At 46.0% G+C, this 17700-nt stretch overlaps 1 protein-coding gene across 2 annotated transcripts in view; it reads left to right on the top strand.

Moving 5' to 3' along the window:
• The window catches only part of LOC135056662 (alpha-2-macroglobulin-like), a 644880-nt gene that overhangs the window by 66422 nt on the left and 560758 nt on the right, over positions 1-17700 (top strand). For both annotated transcript variants that reach the window (XM_063962106.1, XM_063962105.1), the window contains exons 2-4: positions 603-786; positions 2178-2340; positions 2599-2651. In XM_063962106.1, coding sequence (XP_063818176.1) covers positions 603-786; positions 2178-2340; positions 2599-2651 — 400 coding nt within the window. The remainder of the gene's footprint in view (positions 1-602; positions 787-2177; positions 2341-2598; positions 2652-17700) is intronic.

Genomic DNA, 17700 nt, shown 5'->3' with positions numbered 1-17700 from the left:
GAGTAAAATTCCTAACTGCATAGCAAATTTACTTGGCGCAGTCGCAGTGCGAACATTGCGCATGCGCAATAAGCGGAAAATCGCTGCGATGCGAAGAAATTTACAGAGCGAACAACTCGGAATGACCACCCTTAAGCAATCAGAAAACAAAGGTTTCACTATCTCCCTCTCACTCAATTTTTTTTCCATATTTCAGAATATTCCGTATTTCGGAATATTTGGATATGCGACACTCAACCAGTGTGTGTGTGTGTGTGTGTATATGTGTATATGTATATGTATATATATATATATATATATATATATATATATATATATTATATTCTCACTGTCTGGTCAAGATATATACAGTAGATAAACCTTTTTTCTATTTTTTTTCCATTAAAATAACTACATGCAAATGTATAATTTTCCCTTCCTGAAACTTGAAATACTGTACATGGGATTCCATGAATGGGAAAAACACCCCTGATAACTGATTTATACCCTCATAAATAAATTATTGCTGAATTTAGCTGTATACTACATTTTATTGCTTTTGTTTTTTTGTTTGCTACAATTAATAATTGTCCTTGGTCTTTCCGTATCCTATGTCTATATAGGCACTATGTGATCACCGTTCCTGCACAGTTAGTGCAGGGATCGCAGCAGAAAGCCTGCGTGACCTTCCTTGATCTGGATGAAGTGATTGACGTTAGACTGGAACTACAGAAAGATGAAAAAGTTCAGGTTGTTGCTGAGCAGAAAATAAACACCCCGGAATATTCCCAATGTTTCTCTTTCAAGGTGAGTATATTTTCCTAGATGAAATGTGTGTTTTTCAACTAACACTGGCCCTCATTCCGAGTTGTTCGCTTGCAAGCTGCTTTTAGCTGCTTTGCACACGCTAAGCCGCCGCCTACTGGGAGTGAATCTTAGCTTATCAAAATTGCTAACGAAAGATTAGCAGAATTGCGAATAGACACTTCTTAGCAGTTTCTGAGTAGCTCCACACTTACTCGGCATCTGCGATCAGTTCAGGGCTTGTCGTTCCTGGTTTGACGTCACAAACACACCCAGCATTCGCCCAGACACTCCTCCGTTTCTTCAGCCACTCCCGCGTTTTTCCCAGAAACGGTAGCGTTTTTTCGTACACACCCATAAAACGGCCTGTTTCCGCCCAGAAACACCCACTTCCTGTCAATCACATTACGATCACCAGAACGAAGAAAAAAACTCGTAATGCCGTGAGTAAAATACCTAACTGCATAGCAAATTTACTTGGCGCAGTCGCACTGCGGATATTGCGCATACGCATTAGCGACTAATCGCTCCGTTGCGAAAAAAAATAACGAGCGAACAACTCGGAATGACCACCACTGTACCGGAAGTTTGTAGTGAAATGCTTACAATTTAGCAACTGGATATTTCCTGGTCCACAACTACAGAATTTAATTTAAAATCTTTTTTTTTATTTTGTTTATTTAAGAGCACATATCTTTACAGCAAATATCATAGTCACACCAGAGCTCTAACAATCATTTAAGAACTGTTAAGGGGTAAGAAGTACTGACAATTTCTTGAAACAAAACCATTTTACTGTCGACCTTTTGACTGCATTGATCTTTTGACCCTGTCGACCGGTTTTTACCTGTTGACCATCTGGTGTTGACCTTTTGACTGTCTATCTATGTACTGTCAGGTGTGGATCATTAGGTCGACATGAAAAAGGTCGGCAGTGTCTAGGTCGACCACAAAAGGGTGACATGCACAAAGTCAACATGGTTAAAAGGTTGACACAGGAAAAAGTCAACATGAGTTTTTTTATGTTTTCTTGGTGTCGTTTACTCCTAAAAATGACTGGGGACCCCAATTAGTGCACAACGTCGCCTTGCATGGCGAGCGAAGCAATGTGCACAGCTCCGCCACCACTATGCTCAGCACAGGTTACTATTCCCAATCGTAGTCCATGTGGATGGTAAAGCATGTCGACCACATGCTGTGTTGACCTTTTGACCATTTGACCATGTTGGCCAATAGTGGTTGACCCATTGACTATCGACCTTATTAATGTTGACCTATCATCCGGATACCGTACTGTCTATACTTTCAATTCACATCCGCTAGATAAATGATGACTGATTGGTAGCATTTGGCCAAATAATGTTGACTATGAATGATCCTTCAATTCTCATCAGGTCCCTGTGGTGGTGGTAGAAGATTGGTCAGTCTGGTTGTTCCGTGTATCTGCACATGGGAAACACTTAAATGTCAATGAGACCAAGAAGATATTAATACATAAAGCATATGAACGGTGTCTCGTTCAGACGGATAAAGACACATACAAGCCGGGTGATACAGGTAGGACTGAACTTTGTATAATGAGTTGTCAGGATAACATGGAATCAAATTTTGGCATTGTGGAGATTTCAAATACTGGTGATCTCCCATTATTCATATCTCAGCTTCAACTAGTAAGCTGCTTACAATTGTGTTTCGAGATAAAAATATTCGATCAATATTGTCCATTCAGATTTTTCATGGTGATGAGTTGTATGATTATTTTCATGATAATAAAAGAAAATATATTTTCCCTGACAAGCCTTTTAATGATTTCAGTGAAGTTTCGGTTTTTAACTGTGGACTACCAATTCCATGCATCAGAGAGAAAGGTGAGACATTTTATGCTATATACTTCTTGTGTGCTTTTCCTTCCCTCATTTATTCCATAATATCCTCCCCACTGCCTACAATGACACCAAACTCTTGGGTTCTTCTGCCCTTCTGCTTATTTGGGTATTATGACTGCTGATGCAGAAATGTTTATAAACCATGTCCATGTCCTGCTATGTTCTGTACTGTAAGTCATTTTTGTCTAGTTTTGTCCACACAGTATCCGGTCTGTAGATCTACACTAAAAGGTCTACAGTCAAAAGGTCAACCACTATTGGTCGACATGCATTAGGTTAACAGGGTAAAAAATTTGACATGTAAAAGGTAGACACTTCAAAAGGTCAACAGGTTCAAAAGATCAGCAGGTTCAAAAGATGACATAACAATGGTGGACACACATATGGTCGACCCAGTTTAAAAAAAAAATGAAGCATTTTTTTCAACTATTTCATATTTTACCATCCACACGGAGTATTACTGGAAATAGTAACCTTGCCCGAAGCATGGCGAGCGAAGTGGTACACTAATGGGGCTTTTTTTTGTGGCAGAACACCTCCCAAAAAAATTGTTGACCTTTTTTGTGTCGATCATTTCCATGTCGGCCTTTTGACCCTGTCTAACTATTCCATGCTGACCTTTTGACCCTGTCGACCTAACCAAATGCACCAGATATCTGCAAAAATGCTCATGTACTACTGAGCAACAGTGGAGAAAATCACGTTCTAAGGCGGACTTCCTCCACTACAAATTTATGCTCTCATCCTACTTTGCTGCCCTTACCCTCTCTAAACAATCTTACTTCAAAAACCTCATCTCCTCCCAATCCTCAAACCCCCAGCGCCTCTTTGCCACTGTCAACTCGCTCCTCTGCCCACTCCTGCCTCAACTCCCCTCTTCACTTTCTGCTCTTGACTTTGCCACCTACTTCAAATCCAAAATTAACTCCATTCGTCAGGACATAACATCCCACCAGAACCTGAGCAACCCCCCTCCTCCATTTCCCGACCCCCCCCTTTCCTTCCCTCCTACCAACTCTGACATCTTTCTTCCCTACAGTGCATCCAGAAAGTATTCACAGCACTTCACTTTTTCCACATTTTGTTATGTTACAGACTTATTCTAAAATGGAATAAATTCATTTTCTGCAGAGGGGTACACTGGTATTCCACAGGGAATAACATCGGGGTGTAGAGTTGGATCTTGATCCGAGGCACCAACAGGCTAAAGCTTTGACTGTTGCCAGGATGCACTGCACCGCCTCCTCTATATCTCCGCCTCCAGGCACTGAAGCTCAGTTTGTAAGTTGGTGCCTGCAGTGCTGGCAGCTAACAGGATGGGCTGCGTTAGGCAGCCCTAACAAGAGCTTTACTGAGAAGAAAGAAGACTTCAAGGGCCGCACAGGCACTAGATGCCCTGGATGTCACTGACATTCTGTGCTGCGGCTCCATCATCTCCGCCAGCGGCGAAGCAAACTCCCGCACCCTGGTTGCCAGGTACTTGCAGCGGAGGCGCTCCGGTTCCCATAAGGCACACATCACCGCTGCTGCTCTCCTGGATCGTGTGGCCACACTTCAGGGAGGAGGTAAGAGGGTCCCCAAGGTGGGACCCGCCGAAATTGCGATCCGGACGCGGTCCCAGGAGATGGACCGTGCCACTGGCGTGGACACTGTGGCCATGCAGGGACCCCACTATATCCAGCAGGGCAAGGAGCACAGGTTGTATTTACTAAAATCCGTTTGCTATAAGCTCCATAGTACCCGGTGGTGAAGTCCAGCAGAGGGGATAAGGCGCAGACCTGTAGCCCCTCCTCCAGCTCCAGGCGCCATCTACAGCAGGTGATCCTGCCTTGGAGCTGCATCTCTCTCTCTCCCTCACCCCCTGTCAGTGTTTGGGCGCCATTTCACAGAGCTGCGCTGATCCTGGGACTGCTGGGCACTGTCTCCTCTGTAAAGCTGCCTGTCTCATCAGCGCTGTGCATTTACAGGACACTTAAGTATTCTACATGTCATTTAGACAGCGTTAGTTAAGAACAAGTGCATAACTATATGAATATTTAGTACAAGTATTCTGTGATATACATCCAGTGTTTACTGTGCATTGTTATATCTGTATACATACATATATATATATATATATATATGTATATGTAATATTACTAGTCCAGTGCAGTTTTATTGTTATATGGGATAATTTCTGCATTGTACATGTGACTCTGTGTGCCTATAGCTGCTGTGTGGTTTCCATTCTGTGTATCTCACACATATAGCTATCACTATATTCTGTACACTCGGGGGTTAAGTGCATCAGGGTCTTATATACCATATAGTGTTCCACAGGATATACTGTTTTGTATTTTTCTCTGTGTATTTCAGTCACCTCATACCACTAAAATCATCTGTTTGTGCTCTGCATTTGCAGTCACATAACACAGGGGGTTTTGTCAGGTATTGTGCTTGTCTAGCTATATTGTACTGTTATGCCCTAAGGGCTGTAACACACACTCCGGTTTTTCCCGGATGGCAAAAAGCCGGACAAACTTTGTCCGGCTTTTTGCCATCCGGGAGAAACCGGCAGTGTCTGTCACACAGGACGGCTTTGAGCCGTGTGTGATGCTGTGCGCATGCGCAGCATCAGACACGGCTTCAGAAAAAACCGTTGTGTGTGAAAGCTCCCCTTCACACACACGGTTTACTGGCTCCAAAGACGGCCCGGCGGCCGCCCGGCCGCCGGACCTTCCAGTGGTGAGACCCGGCTGCAACCCGGCAGCCGGGCCGGGGCCGTGCAGTGTGAAGGGACCCTAGCCCTCACACTGTTAACTACAATGCCGGCACGGGAAAAAGCCGTACGGCTTTTTCCCGGCCGGCAAAAGCCGGGTAGTGTGTTTTAGCCCTTAGGGGCACGGCCCCGGCCCGGCTGCCGGGTTGCAGCCGGGTCTCACCACTGGAAGGTCTGGCGGCCGGGCGGCTGCCGGGCCGTCTTTGCAGCTAGTGAACCGTGTGTGTGAAGGGGAGCTTTCACACACAACGTTTTTTTCTGAAGCCGTGTCTGATGCTGCGCATGCGCACAGCATCACACACGGCTCAAAGCCGTCCTGTGTGCGAGACTCTGCTGGTTTCTCCCGGATGGCAAAAAGCCGGACAAAGTTTGTCCGGCTTTTTGCCACCCGGGAGAATCCGGCCAGTGTGTTACAGCCCTAAGGCTACATTCCCAATAATGTCTGCTGCACAGGGTGGGAAGTCCGTGGACGCTCCTGCTTCATGCAGTGCTGACGCCATGGATTTACCTGAGGAAAAGATTTCAGCTGAGGGTACAGGTACTGGGTGTTCTGCATCTCCCAGTCAGCCTGCAGCACCGGTGGCACACCAAAACCCACCTTGGGCTGCTTTTTCTTCTTTGCTGACTACGCTTGTAACACGACTTATGCCCCCTGTGGGACCTCCTGTGCCATTACAGCTACATATTGTCCCGGTAGTCAATCCGCCATGGGCGGATACTCTGTTAACTCAGTTACAGCAATTAAATCAGTCCTTGGTTAAACAAAAGCCTAACCCTCGCCCTACTGGGACCAAAAGGTCATCTAAGCGGGCCATTTCTTCCTCACAATCTACTCATGTTTCAGATACGTCATCCAATGAAGATGGGAAATATACTGACCCATCAGACACTGATACAGCTGCTTCTGATGTGGAATCTGCAACACAGGTTGATGTTCCTGACCTAGTGGAGGCTATCAAACTGATTGTTCAGACTGATGACGAGACTGACCCTCCAGATACATAGAAACATAGAAACAAAGAATTTGATGGCAGATAAGAACCACTTGGCCCATCTAGTCTACCCCTTTTTTTTTTCTTACATTATTTTTATCTCTAACCTTATTTGATCCTTATTTCTTTGTAAGGATATCCTTATGTCTATCTCATGCATGTTTAAATTGCTCTACTGTCTTAGCCTCTACCACCTCTGATGGGAGGCTATTCCACTTGTCCACTACCCTTTCTGTGAAGTAATTTTTCCTCAAATTTCCCCTGAACCTCCCCCCTCCAGTCTCAGCGCATGTCCTCGTGTCCTATTGCTTCTCTTCATTTGGATAATGTTTCCCTCCTGGACTTTGATAAAACCCTTGATATATTTGAAAGTTTCTATCATGTCCCCCCTTTCCCTTCTCTGCTCCAAACTATACATATTGAGATTTCTTAGTCTTTCTGGGTATGTTTTGTGATGTAGGCCATGCACCATTTTAGTTGCTCTTCTTTGTACAGTTTCTAATGTATTAATATCCTTTTGAAGATATGGCCTCCAGAATTGAACACAGTATTCTTGATGAGGCCGTACCAATGACCTATACAGTGGCATTATTACTTCTTTCTTTCTGCTGCTTATTCCTCTCCCAATGCAGCCAAGCATCTGACTAGCCTTCATCATTGCTTTGTTACATTGCTTACCTGCCTTTAAGTCACCTGAAATAGTGACTCCTAGATCCCTTTCCTCCTCAGTAGTTTCCAGTATAGTGCCATTAATACTATATTTAGCCTTTGGATTTTTGAGACCCAAGTGCATGATTTAGCATTTTTTGGCATTAAACTGTAATTGCCACACTCTTGACCATTCCTCTAGTCTACCTAGATCCTCAATCATTTGTTTCACCCCACCTGGTGTGTCTACCCTGTTGCATACCTTTGAGTCATCTGCAAAAAGGCATACTTTCCCTTTAATGCCATTTGCAATGTCACCAATAAAGATATTAAAAAGCACTGGTCCAAGTACAGATCCCTGGGGTACTCCACTGGTAACATTTCCCTCCTGTGAATGCTCTCCATTTACCACAACTCTCTGTTTTCTATCCTTCAACCAAGATCTTATCCAGTCAATAATCCTAATATCCAATCTCCAAACTTTCAAGTTTATTTAACAGTCTGCGATGTGGAACAGTGTCAAAAGCCTTACTATAGTCTAGATAAGCTATATACATGGCTCCACCTTTATCCATCACTTTAGTCACACAGTCAAAAAAGGCAATAAAATTTGTTTGACATGATCTCCCCCCAGTGAATCCATGCTGTTTGGGATCCTGTAAATTGCCGGATTTGAGATAATCTACAACTCTTTCTTTTAAGAGTGTTTCCATCAATTTCCCTACTACTGATGTAAGACTCACTGGTCTGTAGTTGTTTGCCTCTTCCTTGCTTCCACTTTTGTGCAGTGAGACTACGTTTGCTCTTTTCCAGTCCTCTGGAATTACTCCTGTAGCTAATGACTGGTTGAATAATTCTGTCAATACGTCTAAGAAACCTGATAAATTCAAGCGTCAGAAGGTTATTAAATTAGTCTTACCACATTCTGACCATTTAATTGACATACGTCAGGAATCCTGGGAGTCTCCAGGAAATAAATTTTCCCTGTCTAAAAAGATGCTAGCTCGTTACCCTATCTCTGCAGAGTTAAGTACCAAGTGGGAAACACCACCACCAGTGGACTTCCATGTAGCCCGTCTTGTTTTGTCATTTACTCTGCCTGTCACCACCGTCACTTCTCTGAAGGAACCCGACGGATAAGCGGGTGGAGAGCTGCTTGAAGTCTATTTACACTCTTGCAGGAGCTGTACATAGACCCACTGTGGTGGCCTCTTGGGCTGCAAAAGGTATTGAAGCCTGGGTTCAAGCAGTTGAGGCAGAGCTACCAAGGAATTTTACTGATAATACCAGACAATTTCTATCATATATTACCACAGCCTCCTATTACATTCAGGAGGCGGCATCTGATGCAGGTGTTATGGCGGCCAAAGCGTCTTCTATGTCCATACTGGCTCACCGGATTCTGTGGTTACGGTCCTGATCGGTAGACCTGGACTCTAAGAAGACCTTGGAGGTGCTCCCTTTTAAGGGAGATATACTATTTGGGGAAGATCTGAACAAGATTGTGACTGACTTGGCGTCTGCCAAGACTGCGTGTCTCCCAAGTACTAATCCTTCGACTCCGAAGGCTAAGAGTACCACCTTTCATACCTTTCGACCTCTAGGTAAAGCAAAGGGTCAGGCGTACCCGAGACAAGCTTGCACTTCCAAAACCTCTAAGCCCAAACCTAAACGTTCTTGGGCCACCCTTCAGCCTGCTTCCAAATCAGACAAGCCGGCTGCATGATGGGGCGGGCCTCCCCCTGGGGGACCCCAGGGTGGGAGGCCGACTTCTACAGTTCACCCAGGTATGGTTAAAGACCACTTCAGATGCCTGGGTGCGGGAAGTTGTCACTCACGGATATGCCATCTCTTTCAAGAAACGTCCCCCTCGCCAGTTTTGCTCAATGGTTATCCCTTCGGAGCCGTTAAAAGCAAAAACTCTACATTTGGTTGTACAATCCCTCCTGGACACAGGAGTGATTGTGCCGGTGCCTCTGTCTCAGAAAGGCAGGGGGTACTATTCAACGCTGTTCCTAGTTCCAAAGCCGAATGGATCCTCCCGGACCATTATCAACCTCAAATCTTTGAACAAATTTGTGAAGGTATCCAAATTCCGTATTGAAACTCTTTGCTCTATTGTTCTGGCTTTGGAGCCCAAGGATTATATGGTATCCCTGGACATACAGGATGCTTACCTACACATACCTATTGCCATGTCGCATCAGCAGTATCTGCGGTTTGCTATTGGCAACCTACATTATCAATTCCAAGCCTTGCCCTTTGGACTGACTACAGCTCCTCGGAGCTTCACCAAGGTCATAGCAGTCATGACGGCCATTGTCCGTCGGCAAGGTATCAGGATCCTGCCGTATCTGGGCAACTTGCTGATCCTGGCAAACTCCCCAGAGGTTCTCATCCATCATCTGGAACTGACGGTCCAATTCCTACAAGCACACGGGTGGCTCACCAATTTGAAGAAATCCTCACTGGTCCCTGCTCAGAGCATGGTGCACCTGGGGGCATTACTGGACACAAACAACCAACGTTTGTTCTTGTCTCCAGAGAAGGTCCTGAAGCTTCAGGACAGGATAAGATACTTCCTTTCTCACCCAAGAGTGTCGATACACTCGGCGATGCAAGTACTAGGCCTCATGGTGTGGGCTTTTGACATGGTAGAGTATGCTCAATTTCATTCCCGCCCTCTGCAGAGGTTAATCCTTTCCAAGTGGAACGGCCTGCATCACCGGATCAGATCTCACAAGATCCCCTTGACTCCAGAGGTTCGTCTGTCACTGACCTGGTGCTAACAGGACCAACAGTTGAGCAGGGGTCGTCCCTTCCGGATCTCCAACTGGGTCCTCCTGATGACGGATGCCAGTCTGCGGGGTTGGGGCGTGGTGTTGGAGCAACACTTTCTCCAGGGTTGGTGGACCAGGGAGCAATCTCTCCTCCCGATAAATATTCTGGAATTGCGGGCAGTGTCCAGTGCTCTGAAACTTGCCCTGCCTCTGGTACAGAACAGGCCTGTTCAAGTACAGTCGGACAACGCCACCTCGTGGCATACATAAATCATCAAGGCGGCACTCGAAACCGCATGGCAATGATGGATGTGTAAAAAATTCTTCAATGGGCGGAACGCCATCTGCCAGCGATATCGGCAGTGTTCATTCCGGGGGTCCTCAACTGGGAAGCGGACTTCCTCAGTCGTCAGGACGTACTCATCCGGAAGTCTTTCAATTCCTAGTGGACAAGTGGGGCCTACCAGATGTAGACCTGATGGCGTCTCGACACAATCACAAGGTTCTGGTCTTCGGAGCAAGGACAAGGAATCCTCAAGCAGCGTTCGTGGACGCACTGGCAATTCCATGGAACTTTCGGCTGCCATACGTGTTCCCTCCAGTGTCACTCCTGCCCAGGGTAATTCGGAAGTTCAAGCAAGAAGGAGGAATACTCCTTCTAATCGCTCCAGCGTGGCCCAGACGGCATTGGTTCTCAGACCTGCAGGGTCTCTCGATAGAGCGTCCTCTTCTACGTCCTCAACGCCCAGACCTCCTCATTCAGGGCCCTCGTGTCTACCAGGATCTGGCTCGACTGGCTTTGACGGCATGGCTCTTGAAGCTTCACTCCTGAGGGCCAAAGGATTCTCTGAGGTGGTCATTCAAACTATGTTGAATGCCCATAAACTGGCTTCAGCTCTGATTTATTATAGGGTCTGGAATTCTTACTTCACCTGGTGTGCTAATAAGAATTACGATGCATACAAGTTCAGCACTGCCAGACTTTTGGCTTTTCTGCAACAAGGCCTGGACTTAGGCCTTCGCTTGGCCTCCCTCAAGGTTCATATTTCTGCCTTGTCGGTGTGGTTTCAGAAAAAAATTGCATCTCTTCCTGACGTTCATACTTTCACTCAGGGTGTTTTATGGATTCAGCTTCCCTATGTCCCTCCTGTGGCTCCATGGGATCTGTCTGTTGTTCTCAATGCCCTACATGAGTTTCCATTTGAACCTCTTGAGACGATGGACCTTAAATGTCTTTACCTTAAGGTCGTGTTTCTGCTGGCTATTGCCTCTGCTAGGAGGGTGTCGGACTTAGGCGCTTTGTCCTGTCGTTCACCCTTTCTGATTTTTCACCGTGACCGTGCAGTTCTTCGAATTCGCCCTGGTTATCTACCTAAGGTGGTGTCCTCGTTCCAACTTAACCAAGAGATTGTGGTTCCGGCCTTTATCTCTCCTGGTTTGTTTTCCAAAGAGCGGTCTTTGGATGTAGTACGGGCTCTCCGTATATATGTGGAGAGGACTGCCTCCATCAGGAGGTCAGATTCTTTTTGTCCTTTTTGGTTTTCACAAACGTGGCTGGCTTGCGAATAAGCAAACTTTGGCCAGATGGATTAGAATGGTGATTGCACAAGCTTATGCGCAGGCTGGTCTTCCAGCTCCTGCTGCTATTAAGGCCCATTCTACTCGGTCTGTTGGACCTTCTTGGGCGGCCAGCCGTAGCTCGTCCACAGTACAATTGTGCAAGGCGGCTACATGGTCCTCAGTGAACACGTTCATCAGGTTCTATGCCTTTGATACTTCCGCCTCCCAGGATGCCTCCTTTGGACGCCGGGTTCTTGTGCCCACTACAGTGCATCCCCACCCATGAGGAACTGCTTTAGGACATCCCCGATGTTATTCCCTATGGAATCCCAGTGGGCCCCGCTGCAAAAAAGGGGATTTATGGTAAGACTTACCATTGTTAAATCTCTTTCTGCGAGGTACACTGGATTCCACAGGGCGCCCACCCTGACGCACTTAGCTTCTTTGGGTTTGTGTGGCAAGAGCCGCTGGTACCTTCTCCTGTCGTGAGAATGTGGTTCTCTGTGGCTAACATCTACCGTCTCTCTTACCTGCTACTGCACTGGACTGGTTAACAAAACTGAGCTCCAGTGCCTGGAGGCGGGGATATAGAGGAGGCGGTGCAGTGCATCCTGGGAACAGTCAAAGCTTTAGCCTGTTGGCGCCTCGGATCAAGATCCAACTCTACACCCCGATGTTATTCCCTGTGGAATCCAGTGTACCTCGCAGAAAGAAATTTAACAATGGTAAGTCTTACCATAAATCTCATTTTTCTCATACATCCAAGAGGATGCTGGGGTCACCATTAGAACCATGGGGTATAGAATGGAATCCGCAGGAGACATGGGCACTTTAAGACTTTGAATGGGTGTGAACTGGCTCCTCCCTCTATGCCCCTCCTCCAGACTCCAGTTTTATAATTGTGCCCAGGTAGACTGGATGCACACTGAGGAGCTCTACAGAGTTTCTCGGGAAAAGACTTTTGTTAGGTTTTTTATTTTCAGGGAGACTGCTGGCAACAGTCTCCCTGCTTCGTGGGACTTAGGGGAGAGAAGTCAGACCTACTTCTAGTGAGTTTAAAGGATCTGCTTCTTTGGCTACAGGACACCATTAGCTCCTGAGGGTCTGATCGCTAGGTACGCCTAGATGCTCGTTTCTCAGAGCTGGCCGTCACCCCCATTGCAGAGCCAGAAGTCAGAAAACAGGTGAGTAGAAGAAGCAAAGAAGACTTCAGTGACGGCTTCTGAGGTACCGCACAGCGATCGCACACTGCGAACGCCATGCTCCCACTACATAGCGGCACTACAGGGTGCAGGGCGTGGAGGGGGGCAGCATATAAACCTCAAAGGAGACTGGCTATAGGGAACATAGTGCCCGGGGGCACTGTCCTAACCCCCGCCAGTATAAATATTTATTTAAAAATAGTGGGACTGAAGCGCGCCATTACGGGGGTGGAGCTTAGCCCTCACAGCTCACAACAGCGCCATTTTCTCTACAACAGGCTGCAGAGACGCTGGTCCATCCTCACACTGCTGCATAAGTATCAGGGTGGAAAACGGGGGGGGGGGGGGGGCACAGTAAATTTGGTGCAATATATCTGTATTATAAAAGCGCTGCAGGTCTGAGGCATTGTTTAGTGTGGTCAGAACCCAGAACCGTTGGTGAAGCGCTGGGTTGTGGGCTGGCAAACTCCCTCTGTGTCTCTCTGTCAGACTTTAGGTGGGTCTGTCCCCTATATGCCCAGTGTGTTTGTGAGTGGTGAATACACGTGTGTCGGCATGTCTGAGGCAGAGTGCTCTTCCCAGGAGGAGATTGTATTAGGGACACAAACGGCTGTGGGAGTGACCCTGTCGGCACCACCGACTCCTGATTGGGTAAATGTGTTGAATGCGTTGAATGCAAATGTGGCTCTTATTAATAGATTGGATAAATCTGAGTCTCAGAACCAGGCATAGAAGAAATCTGTGGAGGCTGTGTTGTTACAAGTCCAGACCCCTTCGAGGTCACAAAAAAGATCGTTTGCTCAGTTTGCAGACACAGATACCGACACGGACTCTGACTCCAGTGTCAACTATAGTGATGCCAGATTAGATCCAAAATTGGCAAAGAGCATTCGGTACATGATTGTGACGATAAAAGACGTATTACATATCTCGGAGGACCTTGCTGTTTCTGACAAAAGGATCTGTATGTATAAGGGAAAGAAGCCTGAGGTAACGTTTCCTCCCTCTCATGAACTGAACGCTCTATTTGATAAGGTCTGGGAAAGTCCTGACAAAAAGTTTCAGATTCCCAAAAGGATTCAGGTGGCGTACCCGTTTCTTTCTGGGGATAGGGATAAGTGGGAGTCACCCCCCATTGTGGACAAGGCTCTATCTCGCCTGTCCAAAAAGGTGGCTCTTCCGTCCCCTGACACGGCAGCCCTTAAGGATCCTGCGGATCGTAGGCAGGAAAATACATTGAAATCCATTTATGTCGTCACAGGTACGCTGCTCATGCCAGCCATTGCATCTGCGTGGGTGAGTAGTGCAATCGAAAAATGGGCAGATAACTTGTCATCTGATATAGATACCCTAGATAGGGATAGCGTTCTCTTGACTCTAGGTCATATCAGGGACGCCGCAGCATATCTAAAGGAAGCTGCAAGGGATATTGGCCTTTTGGGATCAAAGGCCAATGTCATGGCTGTCTCAGCTAGACGTGCATTGTGGATTCACCAATGGAATGCTGATGCTGACTCCAAGAAAAGTATGGAAGCTTTACCATATAAAGGTAAGGCCTTATTTGGAGACGGCCTTGATGATTTGGTGTCTACGGCTACCGCAAGTAAGTCATCCTTTTTACCTTATGTTCCTCCACAACAAAAGAATACGCACCATTATCAGATGCAGTCCTTTCGGCCCAATAACTTCAGAAAGGGCCGGGGGTTCTTCCTTCCTTGCTACTAGAGGAAGGGGAAGAGGTAAAAGATCTCCAGCCTTGTCAGGCTCCAAGGAGCAGAAGTCCTCCCAGGCTTCTGCCACCTCCACCGCATGACGTTGGGACTCCCATGCGGGAGTTCGCACCGGTGGGGGCCAGTCTGAAACTCTTCAGTCAGTTTTGGGTTCGTTCGAACCTAGACCCTTGGATATTACAAATAGTATCCCAAGGGTACAAGCTGGAGTTTCAAGACGACCCCTTCACCGTTTTTTCAAATCGGCCTTACCAGTTTCTCTTCCCGACAGAGAGGTAGTTTGCGACGTAATACAAAAATTGTGTTTAAATCAGGTTATCATCAAGGTTCCCCAGTCACAACAGGGAGAAGGGTTTTATTCTAGCCTGTTTGTGGTCCCGAAGCCGGACGGCTCGGTCAGACCAATCCTAAACCTGAAATCCATGAATTTCTACCTAAAGAGATTCAAATTCAAGATGGAGTCTCTCCGAGCAGTGATCTCCAGTCTGGAGGAAGGGGATTATATGGTGTCGGTGGACATAAAAGATGCCTACTTACATGTTCCCATTTATCCTCCGCATCATGCTTACCTGAGATTTGCAATTCAGGATTATCATTACTAGAGATGAGCGGGTTCGGTTTCTCTGAATCCGAACCCGCCAGAACTTCATGTTTTTTTTCACGGGTCCGAGCGACTCGGATCTTCCCGCCTTGCTCGGTTAACCCGAGCGCGCCCGAACGTCATCATGACGCTGTCGGATTCTCGCGAGGCTCGGATTCTATCGCGAGACTCGGATTCTATATAAGGAGCCGCGCGTCGCTGCCATTTTCACACGTGCATTGAGATTGATAGGGAGAGGACGTGGCTGGCGTCCTCTCCATTTAGATTATAAGAGACTGAGAGAGATTTACTGGAGCTGACTAGGAGGAGTACTGTTACTGTAGAAGTGTAGAGACTGAGTGGAGAGAGTTTACTAGTGAGGACAGTGCAGTTTACTTTATAATCCGTTCTCTGCCTGAAAAAAGCGATACACAGCACACAGTGACTCAGTCACATACCATATCTGTGTGCACTGCTCAGGCTCAGGCCAGTGTGCTGCATCATCTATTATCTATATATAATATTATATATATCTGTCTGACTGCTCAGCTCACACAGCTTATAATTGTGGGGGAGACTGGGGAGCACTACTGCAGTGCCAGTTATAGGTTATAGCAGGAGCCAGGAGTACATAATATATTATATAGTGAGTGACCACCAGACACACAGTGCAGTTTATTTAATATATCCGTTCTCTGCCTGAAAAAAGCGATACACACAGTGACTCAGTCAGTCACATACCATATCTGTGTGCACTGCTCAGGCCAGTGTGCTGCATCATCTATTATCTATATATAATATTATATATATCTGTCTGACTGCTCAGCTCACACAGCTTATAATTGTGGGGGAGACTGGGGAGCATTACTGCAGTGCCAGTTATAGGTTATAGCAGGAGCCAGGAGTACATAATATATTATATAGTGAGTGACCACCAGACACACAGTGCAGTTTATTTAATATATCCGTTCTCTGCCTGAAAAAAGCGATACACACAGTGACTCAGTCAGTCACATACCATATCTGTGTGCACTGCTCAGGCTCAGGCCAGTGTGCTGCATCATCTATTATCTATATATAATATTATATATATCTGTCTGACTGCTCAGCTCACACAGCTTATAATTGTGGGGGAGACTGGGGAGCACTACTGCAGTGCCAGTTATAGGTTATAGCAGGAGCCAGGAGTACATAATATATTATATAGTGAGTGACCACCAGACACACAGTGCAGTTTATTTAATATATCCGTTCTCTGCCTGAAAAAAGCGATACACACAGTGACTCAGTCAGTCACATACCATATCTGTGTGCACTGCTCAGGCTCAGGCCAGTGTGCTGCATCATCTATTATCTATATATAATATTATATATATCTGTCTGACTGCTCAGCTCACACAGCTTATAATTGTGGGGGAGACTGGGGAGCACTACTGCAGTGCCAGTTATAGGTTATAGCAGGAGCCAGGAGTACATAATATATTATATAGTGAGTGACCACCAGACACACAGTGCAGTTTATTTAATATATCCGTTCTCTGCCTGAAAAAAGCGATACACACAGTGACTCAGTCAGTCACATACCATATCTGTGTGCACTGCTCAGGCTCAGGCCAGTGTGCTGCATCATCTATATATATTATATATCTGTCTGACTGCTCAGCTCACACAGCTTATAATTGTGGGGGAGACTGGGGAGCACTACTGCAGTGCCAGTTATAGGTTATAGCAGGAGCCAGGAGTACATATTATATTAAAATTAAACAGTGCACACTTTTGCTGCAGGAGTGCCACTGCCAGTGTGACTGACCAGTGACCTGACCACACTGACCACCAGTATAGTTAGTAGTATACTTATATTGTGATTGCCTGAAAAAGTTAAACACTCGTCGTGTGACTTCACTTGTGTGTTTTTTTTTTTTTTATTCTATAAAAATAAAACTCATTCTGCTGACAGACAGTGTCCAGCAGGTCCGTCATTATATAATATATAATATATACCTGTCCGGCTGCAGTAGTGATATATATATATTTTTTATATCATTTATCATCCAGTCGCAGCAGACACAGTACGGTAGTTCACGGCTGTGGCTACCTCTGTGTCTCTGCACTCGGCAGGCAGTCCGTCCATAATTGTAATACCACCTAACCGTGGATTTTTTTCATTCTTCTTTATACATACATAGTTACATAGACATCTTCTCTTTATCAACCAGTCTATATTAGCTGCAGACACAGTACAGTACGGTAGTTCACGGCTGTGGCTACCTCTGTGTCTGCACTCGGCAGGCAGTCCGTCCATAATTGTATACCACCTAACCGTGGTTTTTTTTCATTCTTCTTTATACATACATAGTTACATAGACATCTTCTCTTTATCAACCAGTCTATATTAGCTGCAGACACAGTACAGTACGGTAGTTCACGGCTGTGGCTACCTCTGTGTCTGCACTCGGCAGGCAGTCCGTCCATAATTGTATACCACCTAACCGTGGATTTTTTTCAGTCTTCTTTATACATACATAGTTACATAGACATCTTCTCTTTATCAACCAGTCTATATTAGCTGCAGACACAGTACAGTACGGTAGTTCACGGCTGTGGCTACCTCTGTGTCTGCAGTCGGCAGGCAGTCCATAATTGTATACTAGTATCCATCTCCATTGTTTACCTGAGGTGCCTTTTAGTTGTGCCTATTAAAATATGGAGAACAAAAATGTTGAGGTTCCAAAATTAGGGAAAGATCAAGATCCACTTCCACCTCGTGCTGAAGCTGCTGCC

The sequence above is a fragment of the Pseudophryne corroboree genome, chromosome 3, assembly GCF_028390025.1.
Source record: "Pseudophryne corroboree isolate aPseCor3 chromosome 3, aPseCor3.hap2, whole genome shotgun sequence".
Taxonomy (NCBI): domain Eukaryota; kingdom Metazoa; phylum Chordata; class Amphibia; order Anura; family Myobatrachidae; genus Pseudophryne; species Pseudophryne corroboree.
This window is presented reverse-complemented; position numbering and strand designations above follow the sequence as displayed.